The sequence below is a fragment of the Dendrobates tinctorius genome, unplaced genomic scaffold (genome assembly GCF_039654945.1).
Source record: "Dendrobates tinctorius isolate UK_male_01 unplaced genomic scaffold, ASM3965494v1 ptg000060l, whole genome shotgun sequence".
In the NCBI taxonomy this organism is placed as follows: Eukaryota; Metazoa; Chordata; class Amphibia; order Anura; family Dendrobatidae; genus Dendrobates; species Dendrobates tinctorius.
Genome location: NW_027361728.1, coordinates 14,859,046 through 14,877,259, shown reverse-complemented (window position 1 = coordinate 14,877,259; position 18,214 = coordinate 14,859,046). Strand labels below are relative to the sequence as shown.

Genomic DNA, 18,214 nt, shown 5'->3' with positions numbered 1-18,214 from the left:
CCTCGAAGTTGGTGGAGTTGGTTAATGGCGGATGAGTGTGGGTGGGAATCTCAAGAGGTTCTGGACCCCCTGGGTGGATTTAAGAGGACAGGTGTTTAAATAATCCTGGGGAAGGGATTAAAGGGGACCCTTGGTTAATGGTTTTGGACATTGGACAGGTTGGTTAATACTGTAGGTGCATCTGAGCTGGTGCATAGCGGCTAGTGGTAAGACTCGACCTGGGGCCAAGGTGTGCATATTAAACCTGCGGTTTATAGTTTTGGGGCTTCAAGGACCATCCGTTCTGGGAGGTTGTTGTTTAAACTGTTAAATAAATGTTAATAAAAGGCTGCTGTGACCAATTAATCAAATTCAATTGTGGTGTGATTATTTGGTCTTTTATTAAGTAAGGAATGAGGTGGGGAGGAGGACAAAAGGGGTTAAAATTTTGAGCTCACGTGAATCGCGAATACCCCTTTTGTCATGGCTCACTAGTGTGATAAACAGTGGACTGCATCTCTTGGCCACACCAAGAATGCACCTAGCACTATAATTAGTATATCTTATTAAACTTCAGTTTCTGTAAATAGGAGGCAGCAGTCACAACATTGAATGTGTGATCATTATTATAAGGGCTATATTTCCTACAAAGCCATTTGCCTAGTTTATACTTTCAGTTTGTGCTGACAGACAGTCTTTAAATACAATACATATTGGCTCAGGACTAATGAAAGGAAATAGTTGAATATAGAGTTTCATTCAACACCTTTAGTCACAGGGACATTGATAGCAATACAGTCTAACATAAGGCAGAAAGCTTTATAGCTTTAAAGGAAATGTGTCATCAGACTTTTGCAACCTCATCTGAGAACCAGCATAATATAGAAAAAGAGGTCCTGATTCCAGCAATGTATCACTTAGTTTGCTGGTGCAGTAGTTGTGATACAATCAGAGTTTCTAGATGCAGTATATAGCAGAACTCAGAAAGATAATCTCGCCCACACCAGGCTCTATGTGTATGTTGTCTACTAATAGTGAGCTGCTTATCAGAGGAGGGGGTGTGGAAGACCAGGGTTCACATGAGCTGTAGTCCAGGCAGTGAAGATCTCCTGGTGATAAAACATTCATTATATGGCAACTATGGGTCGCCCTCCCAGGGCTGTGGGGCACTCGGTACCGGGCCGGTATCAGTGGGATGTGTCATAGCAGCTGTGACCCGGACCATGGCCCTGGGCGCCCAAGTAATGGGGAAAATGGGAATGGTGGAATATAGTTAGATGAATAGTTTGTGACGCCACCCGTGGTGTTCAGCAAGGGTGGAGTTAAGCCGACGCTGCATGCAGATCCGCTGGGACAGATAGTATGGTGCAGCAGAGATGTAAAAGCTCCCCACAGGTGAAGCTGTAGTCCCAGGGCAGTGTAGATGTGGTTGGCACGGGGATGTAGCGGTGCCGGAAAGGTAGGAAGCAGACAAGACACAGCGGGGTGCAATTTCTGTACCTTTACTTGATAAACGCAGTCCAGGGTCCTGATTACAGATGGTAACGGAGCAGGCTAGCCCGAAAGCAACTCAGGGATTCTCGCTCAGCAGATGGGCTGTGCAGTCTCCTTCCTAGCGCTTACTTAAGGGATCTCCAGTACTGAGTTACACTGAAGTTCCTCCTGTCAGAAGTTCCTAAGAACTCTACTTGTACGGCAGACAACTGTAGCCTGTTCCTGGGACTCCTCACTCCTAAGTCCCGGCTCACTATCCGTGTTGCTGTTGTGCCCTCAAGTCTTAGATGGGAGTATTGCATTTACAGCCTTCTACTCCTCTGGTGTCTGCTGTAGGACCATCAGTGTCCATACAGCCGTGGAGACCAGGCTCCAGTTCATGCGCTCCTACAGGAGATGAACTCTTCCTCTCAGCTCTATCTCAGCGCTCCTTCCACACGTCTGCACACTTCACCCTCTGCAGACTAACTCACCACTCCTTCCCCTTGGCCCTCAGAGAGCACTCCTCCCCTTAATTCCGGTTCAGAGTTCCCCCTGCTGGCCTGGAGTGGAACTGTGTTGCATGCATAGATTGACTGTGAGAGAGACCCGTCATTGCCTCCAAGCCTGGCATTACCCTCCCTGGAGGAAGGCAAAGCCACTGTGGCGGCCATGCTCCTGGGGGCGCCACAACTACATCACACAGCTTCTACCTCATGCTGCCCCAGATTAATAGCAAGAACCTGCTGATGGATTTCCTTTAACAGTATCACAATAGACAACCGTTTGATTTGAACAGAGGAACACAATTGGTATAAGGAACAGCAGGTTAAAGACATATTAGACTAATGTCGGTTGAACCTGCCGATATCGACAGGATCGGCCTATCGTCTATTGTGTTTGGGGAGCACTGCTCAGGAGAGATGTCCATCAAGCACGGCTGGTTTCGGACTGCCAATCACAATGCTTTTCCCTGAGATAAGACGCTGGTCGACCGTGTTAGTCAGCGGCTGTATCCTAACAGAAGTGCGCTCAACTAAGCGATTATTCCTGTATATGGGAGTGTCAGTTGAGATGACTGTCGTCCGAGATCACTGTCAGCCGAACGATCTGCCAAAGCATTGTTTGGCCAACAGCCTTCTGATATGTATGGCCAGCATAAGACACCTTTAATGATTATCTGTCCAGCACCACTTTTTTCACTCTGGCACAGCTCCTTTCTGGCCCGCAAAGTCCTGCAGTATCTGATATGGAACTGATATTATACACTCTTACAGCCTTCCCAGCACGGTTACAGAGTAACAGTCCCTCACAGACAGATGTAACGTAGAGCAAGGTGGTAGTCATGGGCGAGGTACTCGTCTCTTGCGCCCTGTCACCTTACATGATAGTGGAGGTCCTGGCTAGGTGTGTGGACTTGTGCTGTAAGGGCGTTATACCCTTGCAGGTGGCAAGTAATCGATGATGTTGGTTGGCCAGGACCAGATATTGCACAGTTCAATGAGGGATTTTTACTCAACAGTAACTTGGCAGGGATTATATGCAGTAGATAGTGGGTACACAACTTGATGAACGTTTCCTTCACAAAACGGAGCATTTTTCCACACACATATTCAATTCCTTCCTCTCTAGATGCTTGAGCTATATCTTCACCTTCCTTTCTACTTCACCGCCGCCCAACTCAGAACTACAGTCCAGTTTGTAAGACTGAAAAAGATAAATTTCAGCTCACCTCTTGTAGGTTCGTAAGAACTATTGAAAAGCTCTGAGCGCGGACACGTCTCTGCCAGGACGTATAATGACTCCAAGAAAAGGAAGAAAGGTCCAGCTCCAGAAATTTATAATCCAGGATTTTTATTGTATCATATTTAAAATACATTCATGGCTGCTTGTGGTCAAGTAACGGCAACAAAGTTCACCGCATGGGGATATCCCCATGCGGTGAACTTTGTTGCCGTTACTTGATCACAAGCAGCCATGAATGTATTTTAAATATGATACAATAAAAATCCTGGATTTTAAATTTCTGGAGCTGGACCTTTCTTCCTTTTCTTGCAGTTTGTAAGACCCCTATTCTCAACCCGCAGTTCTGTATCTTCTTTTCCCTCTAGGGAGCTATATTGCCAGTATGGCATGTACTTATCGCTTCTGTCTCTGATACTCTGAAACACCCGCCTGGGGCATTCACTTCGTTTAACGTACTCTGTCCCATCTTGGCCAGTTCCCTCTGCGAGTTATGAACTCTAGGCCATACTGCTAGGTGTCCTGTCCCAGGACCCATCTCCGATCAATCACTCTGTTCCTTTAGTCACTTATCTTCTACTTCTCTACTCAGAAACCTATCTTCTGTCTCTGTCTCTGAAAGAAGACTGTTGGTGGGTCCTGATGTCATTTATCTAATACTAGATGTGTGCCCGATGCTGTCGTATCGGAAGGGCAGTAACATCACGATGGGGGCAGCTTTGTGGCGCTGGGGGTGGCGGCCCACCCACTTTTGTGCAGTCACAACCGGCAGGAAAGACTGTGTTTTGCGGCCTGTGCTGGAGATGGTGTGCGGCTCCACCAGAGGGTGGCCTCATCCAATCGCCAGCACAGGCCTCAAGCCGCAGTCTTTCCTGCTGGCTGTGACTGCACGGAGGTGGGTGGGCAGACAGCGGCGGGATCCGGCGCATGTAGTCAGGCGGTGGGTCCTGGCGGGGGTCTGGTGGCGGCATCCCTCTCATTATTCCCCCTTATTACACCCTCTCATTACACCCTCTCATTACACCCCCTTCATTACACCCCTCTCATTATACCCCCTCGTTACACCCCTTTCACAGCCTCGTGATCGCAGCGGCGGCCTGGATCCGAGCGGAAGCTGGAATCCCAGTGGCGGTTGGGATCACAGCGGCATTCGGGATCGCAGCTGCGTCGTGGATCTGAGCGGCATTACTTGGGTGTTCAAAAATGGCGGTTAGCGTACTTCCGGTGCGGCGCGGTGGATTGTAGGGTTCGGGGACATCAAGACGGAAGTGGATGACGGACAATTTAAGGCAATTATACATATAGATGTATGATCAATTTTGAAGACATCTGCAGTTTCTACAACATAACAGAAGGGGAAAGGGAAGAGAAAACTTCGCTCACCCAAATATACCTGAGACCGTCCATGCCTGGAGATCAGTGGCTGACTACCACATGTGTTGTTGTGATAGATGTAAGGAACTGTTCACTCTGTTGGTATGCCTTTAAGGAAGGACTGTTTTTACTGGGTCCGATACGCATCAGGCCTATGGGGGGGTCCCCATGATGTTGTTTTTTATCGCTGAAGATGTTTGAATAAAGAGAGAATTTTTACTGAAAAAGGATTCCTGTGCTGGAAGTCTTCTATCTCTATCTACAGTTTCTAGCTTGATGAATTATGCAATTAAAGTATATTAGGTAATTTGAGAAAATGTTATATCACCAAAGCAAAAGTAAAATGTGGACATAGTTCACAAGTAAATAGTTTACCAATTGCTTATAAATGTCTATGGATGGTCAAATAATTGCAGTGTGAAAAGTAAAAGATTAAAATTAATGAAGATGGAAACTTATAGCTGTGACTGATTAAAATTAGACTTGGTAAAATGTATTGGAAACATCTGACTTCCGCCACCTTCAGCCTGCTCACCGCGCACAGACATAAAGCTGATGTATAAAACGTGCCTTTCATCTGCAACTCTAGAGCGCCACCGTCTGTCCAGAAGTTTGATGCACAGATCAGAAAAATTAAGAGCAGTCTTCCAGAAAGTTAATGGGAAAATTACAGGAGAATTTCACTGGCAAGTCTTACAAACTGGCCCACTTATCTTCGTCAGAAGCTTTCTGTTCAGTTGGGCAGACATGTCTAAGGCTGCTGCATCTTACAATACCATCGCTATCCCAGCTGTAAGTATAATTGTTTCAGAACTGAGAAATGGCTGAAATTAGGTCGTGCTCACGTCTGTATTTTTGGCTAATATTTTGCACTAGTATTTATACTGTAAAACGAACAATAGATTATAAACAGTAAAAACTGTATAGAAAGATTTGCGCCTCTTCCGTGTTTTGAATCGAGTTTATAATACAAATACAATATAGATTAAAATACCCAACAGTAAGATTCTTACATTTATCACAAAGCATGCTTTTGTATTTTGCAATTTTTTGTTATGGTGTGATCTCTCATTGCAAGTTTAACCCCTTAGTGACAGAGCCATTTTGCAGCTTAAGACCAGGCCAATTTTTACAATTCTGACCACTGTCACTTTATGAGGTTATAACTCTGGAACGCTGATTTTTTTGTGACATATTTTACTTCATGTTAGTGGTAAAATTTCTTCTATATGACTTGTGTTTATTTATGAAAAAAAATGGAAATATGGCGAAAATTTTGAAAATTTTGAAATTTTCAAACTTTAAATTTTTATGCCCTTAAATCAGAGAGATGTGTCACACAAATTTCTTAATAAATAATATTTACAACATGTCTACTTTACATCAGCACAATTTTGGAAGCAAAATTATTTTTGTTAGGAAGTTGTAAGGGTTAAAAGTTGACCAGCGATTTCTCCTTTTTTGCAAAAAATTTAGTTCAGAACCAATTTTTTTTATTTTCACAAGTGTTAAAAAATAAAATGAACAACAAAATGTGTTGTGCAATTTCTCCTGAATGGGCCGATACCCCATATGTGGGGGTAAACCACTTTTTAGGCGCACGGCAGAGCTCGCAAGGGAAGGAGCGCCGTTTGACTTTTTCGACGCAGAATTGGCTGGAATTGAGATCGGACGCCATGTTGCATTTGGAGAGCCCCTGATGTGCCTAAACAGTGGAAACCCCCAACAAGTGACACCATTTTGGAAACTAGACCCCTTAAGGAACTTATCTAGATGTGTGGTGAGCACTTTGAGCCTTCAAATACTTCACAGAAGTTTATAACGTAGAGCCGTGAAAATAAAAAATCATTTTTTTTCCACAAAAAAGATATTTTCGCCCCAAAATTTTTAGTTTTACAAGGGAAACAGGAGAAATTAGACCTCCAAAGTTGTTGTGCAATTTGTCTTGAGTACGCCCATACCCCATATGTGGGGGTAAACCACTGTTTGGGCACACGGCAGAGCTCAGAAGGGAAGGAGCACGTTTGACTTTTTCAATGCAGAATTGGGTGGAATTGAGATTGGAAGCCATGTCGCGTTTGGAGAGTCTCGGATGTGCCTAAACAGTGAAAAAAAAACCACAAGTGACCCCATTTTGGAAACTAGACCCCCGAAGGAACTTATCTAGATGTGTGGTGAGCACTTTGAACCCCAAAGTGCTTCACAGAATTTTATAATGCAGAGCAGTGAAAATAAAAAATCATTTTTTTCCTCAAAAATGATTTTTTAGCCCGCTATTTTTTATTTTCACAAGGCTAACAGGAGAAATTGGACCACAAAAGTTGTTGTGCAATTTGTCCTGAGTACACCGATACCCAATATGTGGGGGGAACCACTGTTTGGGTGCATGGGAGAGCTCAGAAGGGAAGGAGCGCCATTTTGGGATGCAGACTTTGATGGAATGTTCTGCGGGCATCATATTGCGTTTGCAGAGCCCCTGATGTGCCTAAACAGTAGAAACCCCCCACAAGTGACCCCATTTTGGAAACTAGACCCCCCAAGGAGCTTATCTAGATGTGTGGTGAGCACTTTGAACCCCAAAGTGCTTCGCAGAAGTTTATAACGCAGAGCCGTGAAAATAAAAAAATCTTTTTTTTCCACAAAAGTGATTTTTTAGCCCTCAATTTTTTTATTTTCCCAAGGATAACAGGAGAAATTAGACCCCCAAAGTTGGTGTGCAATTTGTCTTGAGTATGTTGATGCCTCATATGTTGGGGTAAACCACTGTTTGGGCACAAGTCTAGGCTCGGAAGGGAGGGAACACCATTTGACTTTTTGAACGCAAAATTGGCTGGAATCAATGGTGGCGCTATGTCGCGTTTGGAGACCCCCTGATGTGCCTAAATAGTGGAAACCCCTCAATTCTAGCTCCAACCCTAACCCCAACACACCCCTACCCCTAATCCCAATCCTAACCATAATCCCAACCCTAATCCTAACCCTAATTCCAACCCTAACCCTAATTCTAACCCTAACCCTAATGGAAAAATGAAAATAAATATATTTTCTTTATTTCATTATATTTCCCTAACTAAGGGTGTGATAAAAGGGGGATTATTTACTATTTTTTTTATTTTGATCACTGTGATAGGGTTTATCACAGTGATCTAAATGTACATTGAATGAATGGAATCTGCCAGCCATTTTCTTCCCAGACCAAGATGGCGGTGCCCACCGGAGGCAGGAGGGCCCGAGGACCACTGGGAGGTACTGGGGGGGATCAGGGACCCTACTTCTCTCTCCTGTGATGTGCGATCACATCAGAGGAGAGACAAAGTGAATGCAAAATAGCAGCTTTTTTTTTGCAGTCGCCGTTATACGGTTTATAACGGCGATCACAAAAGCGGGGTAGGTAAAAACCGACCTAAATCATGTTCTCTGGTGTCTCGGCTAACCCCGGCAGCTGAGACCCCGGAGAAAATCTGACTCTGGGGGGTGCTATACACTTTTTCCACAGCGCTGTTAATTAACGGCGCTGTGGTTTAAGTACCCTTAACTACCGTCGTTTAAAGGCGTAACAGCGGTCATTAAGGGGTTAATATTTTCAATGAAATTTCTGCATTTTGGTTATTATTTTGCTTTAGCAGTTGTAAGCCTAGTCAGCAGCCAGTATTTGTGTATGCTATTGAGTGCATGGGGTTGTAGCAAAATTATTTAATGATGGTACCAGGTTCTGAGACTGGTTTAGGAAAGGGAAACAGAGAAAAGATAGCTCAGTTATATGATAAGTGTGACAACGGTTGGTGTGGACCCACTGCGCTACGGGCCTGGCGTTCACTAGAGTCTTTGGTGGTGAGGATAGGCTTGGAATGCAGGTAGTCACCAGGTGCCATTCAAGGGCAGTCACTGCACCAGCAGCAGCTAACCAAAGGCTCAAGGGAGGAATGCAGAGCAGAGGAGGAGACAGAAGCGTATTCACATGGTCCAAGGTCAGAGTAGGCAGCGCAGGTTCACAATACAAAGCTGGGGTCAGGAGTGTAGATGTCAGACAAAACATGTAAATGAGCCGAGTTGGTAACAGGAGTGACGAGACAAAATAGCACTAAAACTGATTCCTGGAGACAGACAGGAACCAGGGATGTAAGTTCAGGCAGGGAACAAGGGGAGGAGCTGAATAATATATCCCTGGCAGGGGATAGTCTAGAGAAGCCAAACCCTCCGGGACAAAGCAGGGTTAAATTCCTGCAGGATCTGGCCACACCTACCTGTAGCCAGGTGGACACAGCAGGAGGATGCAGCAAAGCTAGGAGAACAACAGGAGGATGCAGCAAAGCTAGGAGAGCAGCATGAGGTAGCTCAGCAAGGTAGCCCAACACGGGGAGAGGCAGAGTGGCGAATGCAGTGAATAGAACAGCGCTGAGAACCTGTGCTTGTTACCGCCAAGAAAATAAGCCTGTCTAAATAGATCCAGAGAGCTGGTGTAGCACAAAAAAGTCTTGGAGACAAGAGTGATGGTTAGGATTATGAAAGATAGATCAAACTTTACTAAAACAAAATCGGTTCAGATATGAAAAGAGTTGAACCCAACTAATTTTGTGGTGCTGAAAAAGAATATGATGCTTCAATTTGCATTAATTTTGAAAATCTAAAGGAAGTTGTAATTACATATGACACATTTCATGCAAGCTTATAGAAAAATTCCGACTTTATTATTTCATCATCAGTATTGCTTTGTTAGTAGCTAGTCTATTACATCATCTATTTAGTTTATTGAGCCTTCAGTATTTTATAATCTTAGGGTGAGCAACAGAGGTGTAGCTAAGGTTTTGGTTCAGGGGGGCGAAGCTTCTGAGTGGGCCCCTAACCAGGTAACCTTGATTACAACTGGGTGACGCACCCTAATAGTGGAGGAGAACCTCAGCAGAGGACCGCGCTGTTGCTGAATATAATTTCTAAATAAAGGCCAATATTGATATTACCGCCATATAGTCAGTGGTAGATACCAGTCCTACAGAACATATAAGTGATTACAGCAGAGTTACAGATGGTGACTTACCGCTGACGTTCTGATGGAATTGTTCACTTTTCACGTCTTTTCCATCTGGCCCAGACTGCCATGACAACTTCTTCCAGCCAGGACTCGTCTGCAGAGATTACAACAAAGACACATTTCACTTCTCATATTTTCAGCACTGTCACCAATGGGACTATTCCAAACTCCTCATTCTGTTGATACCCCAATGCTGAGCCGCTGCTGCCGTATGTGTCCCTATTACTGCACCTGATACCCCAATGCTGAGCCGCTGCTGCCGTATGTGTCCCTATTACTGCACCTGATACCCCAATACTGAGCCGCTGCTGCCATGTGTCCCTATTACTGCACCTGATACCCCAATACTGAGCCACTGCTGCCGTATGTGTCCCTATTACTGCACCTGATACCCCAATGCTGAGCCTCTGCTGCCATATGTGTCCCTATTACTACACCTGATACGGCAACAGTGGCTCAGTATTGGGGTATCAGGTGCAGTAATAGGGACACATACAGCAACAGTGGCTCAGTATTGGGGTATGTGTCCCTATTACTGCACCTGATACCACAATACTGAGCCACTGCTGCCGTATATGTCCCTATTACTGCACCTGATACCCCAATACGGAGCCACTGCTGCCGTATGTGTCCCTATTACTGCACCTGATACCCCCATACTGAGCATCTGCTGCTGTATGTGTCCCTATTACTACACCTGATACCCCAATGCTGAGCCTCTGCTGCCATATGTGTCCCTATTACTACACCTGATACGGCAACAGTGGCTCAGTATTGGGGTATCAGGTGCAGTAATAGGGACACATACGGCAACAGTGGTTCAGTATTGGGGTATGTGTCCCTATTACTGCACCTGATACCCCAATACTGAGCCACTGCTGCCGTATATGTCCCTATTACTGCACCTGATACCCCAATACTGAGCCACTGCTGCCGTATGTGTCCCTATTACTGCACCTGATACCCCAATGCTGAGCCTCTGCTGCCATATGTGTCCCTATTACTACACCTGAGACGGCAGCAGTGGCTCAGTATTGGGGTATCAGGTGCAGTAATAGGGACACATACGGCAACAGTGGCTCAGTATTGGGGTATGTGTCCCTATTACTGCACCTGATACCCCAATACTGAGCCACTGCTGCCGTATATGTCCCTATTACTGCACCTGATACCCCAATACTGAGCCGCTGCTGCCGTATGTGTCCCTATTACTACACCTGATACCCCAATAATGAGTTGCTGCTGCGGTATGTGTCCCTATTACTGCACCTGATACCCCAATACTGAGCCGCTGCTGCCGTATGTGTCCATATTACTGCACCTGATACCCCAATAATGAGTTGAGGCTGCCGTATGTGTCCCTATTACTGCACCTGCTGTGTGGTTCTGTGTGACCTCTAAATTCTAAAGCAACCCTCTAGAATATAACAATGCCTGGTTGAAAGTGCCCTAGAAAACAGTGCCCACATTTTGTCCCCTAGGAAGTAATACTGCCATTTGGGCCCCGTTTGACAGTCACAGTAACCTGAGTTCTCCTATAGCAATAAGTGCCCACTTTACATTTAATAATGTCCCAAGTCTCCCCCTAGAACAGCTACCCTATACACAGTATAATGCTCTCTTACACAGTCTAATAAAATGACAGTTTGGGCAAAACAATAGCGTTTAGCCAGCGTTTTTAGCTTGCAGAATGCTTGCGCTTTTCCAAGTGATTTAAAGCATCACTTGGAAAACTGATTGACAGGTTGGTCACACTTGTCAAGCATAGTGCTTGACAAGTGTGACCAACTTTTTACTATTGATGATGCCTATGCGGCATCAATAGTGAAAGATAGAACGTTAAAAATAATAAAAAAAATAAAAAAGTGATATACTTACCCTCTGACGGCCCCCCAGAGTCCTCAGCGATGGTCCCGGTATGTTCCGCAATGCATCCCTGGGAACGGAACGTACTGGGAGCATCGCTGAGGACTCCGGGGGCCGACAAAGGGTAAGTATATCACTATTTTTAATTTTAATTCTATTTTTCACAGGATTATTGTACCCAAGGCATGGAGGAGAGTCTCCTCTCCTCCAGACCCTGGGTACCATCCGCACATGAAACGCTCACTTTACGAATGGGCATAGCCACATGCGGAAAGTGAGCATTTCAATGCATTCCGCCGCGATTCCGCAGAAATAATGAACATGCTGCGGATTTTAACGCCATGCAATTCCGCAGCATGGGCACAGCAACTGCGGAATCCCATAGGATTGCATGGGGATGCGTTTAAGCGTTTTTTTTTTTAGTGTTTCCACAGCTGCAAAAACACGGTGGAAACGCTAAACAAACGCAACGTGGGCACACAGACTAATAATTACATGCCGGCACAAACAGCCGCTGAGATAAGGTGATCATTACACTGGTTTAACCCTCCCTCTGCCTGCCAGGGAGGATGCGCCGCTTTCTCTGCACAGGTCAGTGACTGCAGCCAGCAGTGTGATCTCTAGTTTGCACTTTTCCTGGTTTTCACTCAGTCCCAAAGTGCAGTAAATTCCCAGGCCAAGACAAAGCATCGCCATATAGCGCATCAGTGACCGCTGCAAAGTGCCTGGAAACGACGTAACACGTAAGGAGAGCATCATGCAATGAACATTACACCCCAATAGCAGTAAGTTGTATGTACAGTGGGGAAAAAAAGTATTTAGTCAGTCAGCAATAGTGCAAGTTCCACCACTTAAAAAGATGAGAGGCGTCTGTAATTTACATCATAGGTAGACCTCAACTATGGGAGACAAACTGAGAAAAAAAAATCCTGAAAATCACATTGTCTGTTTTTTTTTCATTTTATTTGCATATTATGGTGGAAAATAAGTATTTGGTCAGAAACAAGCAATCAAGATTTCTGGCTCTCACAGACCTGTAACTTCTTCTTTAAGAGTCTCCTCTTTCCTCCACTCATTACCTGTAGTAATGGCACCTGTTTAAACTTGTTATCAGTATAAAAAGACACCTGTGCACACCCTCAAACAGTCTGACTCCAAACTCCACTATGGTGAAGACCAAAGAGCTGTCAAAGGACACCAGAAACAAAATTGTAGCCCTGCACCAGGCTGGGAAGACTGAATCTGCAATAGCCAACCAGCTTGGAGTGAAGAAATCAACTGTGGGAGCAATAATTAGAAAATGGAAGACATACAAGACCACTGATAATCTCCCTCGATCTGGTGCTCCACGCAAAATCCCCCCCCTTGGGGTCAGAATGATCACAAGAACGGTGAGCAAAAATCCCAGAACCACACGGGGGGACCTACTGAATGAACTGCAGAGAGCTGGGACCAATGTAACAAGGCCTACCATAAGTAACACACTACGCCACCATGGACTCAGATCCTGCAGTGCCAGACGTGTCCCACTGCTTAAGCCTGTACATGTCCGGGCCCGTCTGAAGTTTGCTAGAGAGCATTTGGATGATCCAGAGGAGTTTTGGGAGAATGTCCTATGGTCTGATGAAACCAAACTGGAACTGTTTGGTAGAAACACAACTTGTCGTGTTTGGAGGAAAAAGAATACTGAGTTGCATCCATCAAACACCATACCTACTGTAAAGCATGGTGGTGGAAACATCATGCTTTGGGGCTGTTTCTCTGCAAAGGGGCCAGGACAACTGATCCGGGTACATGAAAGAATGAATGGGGCCATGTATCGTGAGATTTTGAGTGCAAACCTCCTTCCATCAGCAAGGGCATTGAAGATGAAACGTGGCTGGGTCTTTCAACATGACAATGATTCAATGCACACCGCCAGGGCAACGAAGGAGTGGCTTCGTAAGAAGCATTTCAAGGTCCTGGAGTGGCCTAGCCAGTCTCCAGATCTCAACCCTATAGAAAACCTTTGGAGGGAGTTGAAAGTCCGTGTTGCCAAGCGAAAAGCCAAAAACATCACTGCTCTAGAGGAGATCTGCATGGAGGAATGGTCCAACATACCAACAACAGTGTGTGGCAACCTTGTGAAGACTTACAGAAAACGTTTGACCTCTGTCATTGCCAACAAAGGATATATCACAAAGTATTGAGATGAAATTTTGTTTCTGACCAAATACTTATTTTCCACCATAATATGCAAATAAAATGAAAAAAAAACAGACAATGTGATTTTCTGGATTTTTTTTTCTCAGTTTGTCTCCCATAGTTGAGGTCTACCTATGATGTAAATTACAGACGCCTTTCATCTTTTTAAGTGGTGGAACTTGCACTATTGCTGACTGACTAAATACTTTTTTTCCCCACTGTATATATCCAAAGCAACAGATTAGACATATAAAATAGTAAATGACATGTGCTAAGATACTCATCAGTCCACATGCTGTATGCAGTGAGTCCACTGGTCCTGGCTGCTGCTCCTCGGCTGTCAGGCTTCTCCCCGGGCAGGCAGAAGCAGACAAGTGCAGATGCAGACAGTGAGCAGAGCTCACAGGAAGATGCAGAACCCTGCTGCATCCAGGCTGCTGCTGCTGCTGGAGCTGATGACTTCTCTGCAGCAGGGAGCTTTCAAGGAGAGCGCTCTCAGCCAGGATTGGGTGAGTGGCCTCCCCTCCTCCTCTCCTCCACAGACTGCAGAAGGGCGGTCACATGACTCACTCCCTGCACTCTGATTGGAGGCCTGTCATTCCTTCTGTTAACTCCCTGTGATCAAGTTTTGTACCGTGCATGTTACTTAGATACATGCGCAGTACAAACGCAGGGGAAATAAAAGATGATCATTGACCGGAGGCAGCTCTGGGTGGGCCGCTTCAGAGCGCAGGGCCCGGGGCGACTGCCCCCTCTGCCCCCCTGGTAGCTACGCTACTGGTGACTGGTGAGCAATCAAAAAACGAAAACTCAGTTCCCATGAGGTAATCCTAATTACAGTTGCATCACCTACTGTTATAAATGTTCTCTGTATAAAGTACATAGTTTTAGGGTATGTGCACACGTTGCGGATCCGCAGCGGATTTGGCCCTGCGGATCTGTAGCAGTTTTCCAATTGATATACAGTACTGTGTTATTCTATGGAAAACAAAAAAACGCTGTGCACACATGCTGCGGAAAATTCCTCACGGAAACGCAGCGGTTTATTTTCCGCAGCATGTTGTCATGTCGGACGCTGTTCACACCACAGCGTCCGGCAGGCAGAGGTAGTTCCACCTCCAGCCACTATAGCCTCAGTGGCGCCGGCCTGATCTTCAGGCTCTCGGGGGTTAATCCTGCTGGAGACCAGGTTGGATGGTTAGTCACGCCCACGGTCTTTAAATAGTCATGCTGGCCTATGGGCGTCGCCGATTATAGCTTGTGTTTCATACCAAGTGGTTCCGGTCTGGAGTGGAGGTGTTGCAGAGAGAGAGATTCGTATCTGGTGTCGTATGATCCGTCGTTATCCTTTCTCCTTCCCATATTTGTGTTTAGTTGTGCCCTGTTCACATTACTGTATATTCCTGTGTGTGTGCGGCGCAGTGCAGTTTAAGTTCTCCCTGTCTGTCTTTATTTGTGTGGGGGCTTTGGTGGTGTGTCTCCTCACTGGGTGGAGGGTGGAGGGTTAAGTGCAGGGCTGAGCAGGAAACAAGGAAAGGTTGGAGGCTCAGACATTTGCACCATCAGCAAAAACCCTGGGTTGAGGGTCAGACAGGGTTTCCCCTAGTGATAGGGACATCACAGGGCCCCCGGGTATTACAGCCTTAGTGGGACTAAGCCCCACGTGACATTATAATCGGCCCACATTTTTTCAGGAGTCCATGGATCCATTAGATTCCATAACCCGCCAGTTGGCGGCGCTGTCCTTACAGGTCTCCGAGTTGAAAGGGGCAGTTCAGCAGCAGGGCCTGGAAGTAGCGAAGGTGCAAACGGCATCTGCAGGTATCGGTGCAGAGCCGAAGTTTCCGCTGCCAGAACGTTTTTCAGGGGATCGCAGCAAATTTGTCGTATTTCGGGAGGCCTGCAAGTTATACTTCCGCATGCGCCCTATCTCCTCAGGTAATGAGGCCCAGCGGGTAGGGCTGGTGTTGTCATTACTGAGTGGTGACCCCCAAGCATGGGCATTTTCCTTACCAGCTGACTCTGCTACATTTCTTTCTGTTGATAATGTTTTTTCTGCCCTCGGACTCATTTATGATGATCCTGACCGACTGGCTCTAGCGGAATCTAAAATCCGCGCCCTCCTCCAGGGGGAGCGCTTGGCAAAGGACTATTGTTCGGAATTTCGCCGCTGGGCCGTAGACACACAGTGGAATGACCCAGCGCTGCGGAGCCAGTTTATGCATGGGGTGTCAGGGAGGGATAAACAGGCCCTCCTGATGTATGAGACTCCGGCATCGTTGGAGTCTGCCATGAGTTTGGTGATACGTATTGATCGCCGTTTTCGTCAGGGGGCACAGGAGACGCTACCTATGGGGGAAAGCAGAGGTGCAAGTGTGGTTGAAGTAGATGAGTCCCCTGAACTTATGCAGATTGCTGGTGTGGCACAGGTTAAGCGTCGCGCTCCGGGATTCCGGAAGCCCGGGGCATGTTTCTACTGTGGTAAAAGAGGTCATTATATTAACGTTTGCCCGGTACTACCTAAGAGGGTCACATCGGCGGAAAACTGTTAAGCTCAGAGGGTATGGAGGAGACCCAACTGAGCGTATGCATATCCTCCATGATGGTATCTCAATGTATGCTCCCTGCCAAGGTTATTATCGCGGGCAGAGAGCTACCAATATCAGTGTTTGTGGATAGCGGTTCCGCCACCAATCTCATAGATGAGGAGTTTGCACACACCGCCGGGTTTAAGATTGAAAAACTTCCTCACCCCATACAGGTGGTGACCATTAATGCTGTTCCCCTCCCTCAAGGGGAGATTACGGAGTTTGTGGCAGAGGTGAAACTCCACATTGGGGTCCTACATTCTGAGTCGGTTACATGTAGGGTCCTCCGTAATCTCCCAGCACAAATGGTCCTTGGTTTTCCATGGTTGTCCAGACACAACCCGGTAATTGATTGGAAAACTCAGGACATAGTACAATGGAGTGGTTTTTGCCAAGACAATTGCTTGGCCACATGTGTGTCCGCCGTGACGCCCAGCCTGCCGGAGGCTTTGCAGGATTTCGCAGATGTTTTCTCTGAGAAGGGTTGCTCAGAACTGCCTCCACATAGAGCCTATGACTGTGCGATCAGGTTAAAACCCGGGGCCAAATTACCTAAGGCCAGGATGTTTAATATTTCTGGTCCTGAGAGACAAGCTCTGAAAGACTACATCGCGGAGAGTCTGAGCAAAGGACACATCCGGCCTTCGTCCTCGCCTGTAGCCGCGGGGTTTTTCTTCATTAAGAAGAAAGATGGGGGGTTACGCCCGTGTCTGGATTTCCGAGAGTTAAACCAGATTACTATCCGTGATCCTTACCCTATGCCGTTAATCCCGGATTTGTTCAACCAGGTAGCGGGGGCGAAATGGTTTTCCAAGCTGGACCTCAGGGGGGCGTATAACCTCATAAGGGTCCGTCAGGGGGATGAGTGGAAGACGGCGTTTAACACTCCTGAGGGTCATTTTGAGAGTCTGGTTATGCCGTTTGGGTTGACCACCGCGCCTGCCGTTTTCGAACATTTTATTAATGATGTATTTGCTCATGTCCTGGGGAGATTTGTGATTGTATACCTGGATGATATCCTCATTTATTCTAGCGATCGGGACACTCATTTGGAGCATGTCAGGCAGGTATTACAGTTGCTCCGGGAGAACCAGCTCTATGCTAAGCTGGAAAAATGTTTATTTTTTGTCCAGGAGTTGCCTTTTTGGGATATATTGTGTCCGCAGCCGGGTTTAAAATGGACACCGCCAAGGTACAAGCGGTGCTGCAGTGGGAGAGGCCGGAGAGTCTGAAAGCACTCCAGCGGTTCCTTGGGTTTGCGAATTATTATAGGAAGTTTATAAAACACTTTTCGACTATCGCCAAACCGCTCACGGACATGACAAAAAAGGGTGCCGATCTGGCGAACTGGCCTGAGGTGGCTATACGTGCCTTTGAGCGTCTGAAGAACAGTTTTGCTTCAGCCCCCATTCTGGTGCAACCAGACGTGTCTAAACCTTTTGTGGTGGAGGTTGATGCGTCGGAGGTGGGAGTGGGGGCAGTACTGTCTCAAGGCTCGTCCTTGAGCGAGATGCATCCATGCGCCTACTTCTCCAAGAAGCTGTCGCCGGCCGAACGGAACTATGATATCGGCAACAGGGAGTTGTTGGCCATCAAACTGGCTTTTGAGGAATGGCGACACTTCTTGGAGGGGGCGGCTCACCAGGTCACAGTCATCACCGACCATAAGAATCTGCTCTATCTGGAGTCGGCCAAGCGTCTGTCTCCTAGGCAGGCTCGCTGGGCATTGTTTTTTACTCGTTTCAATTTTCTGGTGACTTACCGTCCCGGGGCTAAAAACACCAAGGCGGATGCTTTGTCTAGGTGTTTTCCGGGGGGAGAACCACGGGAAGAGCCGGTACCCATCCTCCAGAAAGGGGTAGTGGTCTCGGCTCTCACGACGGAGGTAGAGGCGGAGATTGCCAAGGCCCAAGAGGAGGTACCACCAGGACTTCCCGCCAACAAATCATTTGTACCCCTGCATCTTCGGCTTAAGGTG

General features: G+C 46.5%; 1 protein-coding gene across 1 annotated transcript in view; it reads left to right on the top strand.

Moving 5' to 3' along the window:
• Positions 1–18,214, top strand: part of LOC141092731 (anosmin-1-like) — a 137,975-nt gene that overhangs the window by 107,045 nt on the left and 12,716 nt on the right. Inside the window, exon 12 of the mRNA XM_073579123.1 lies at positions 5,159–5,361. Coding sequence (XP_073435224.1) covers positions 5,159–5,361 — 203 coding nt within the window. The remainder of the gene's footprint in view (positions 1–5,158; positions 5,362–18,214) is intronic.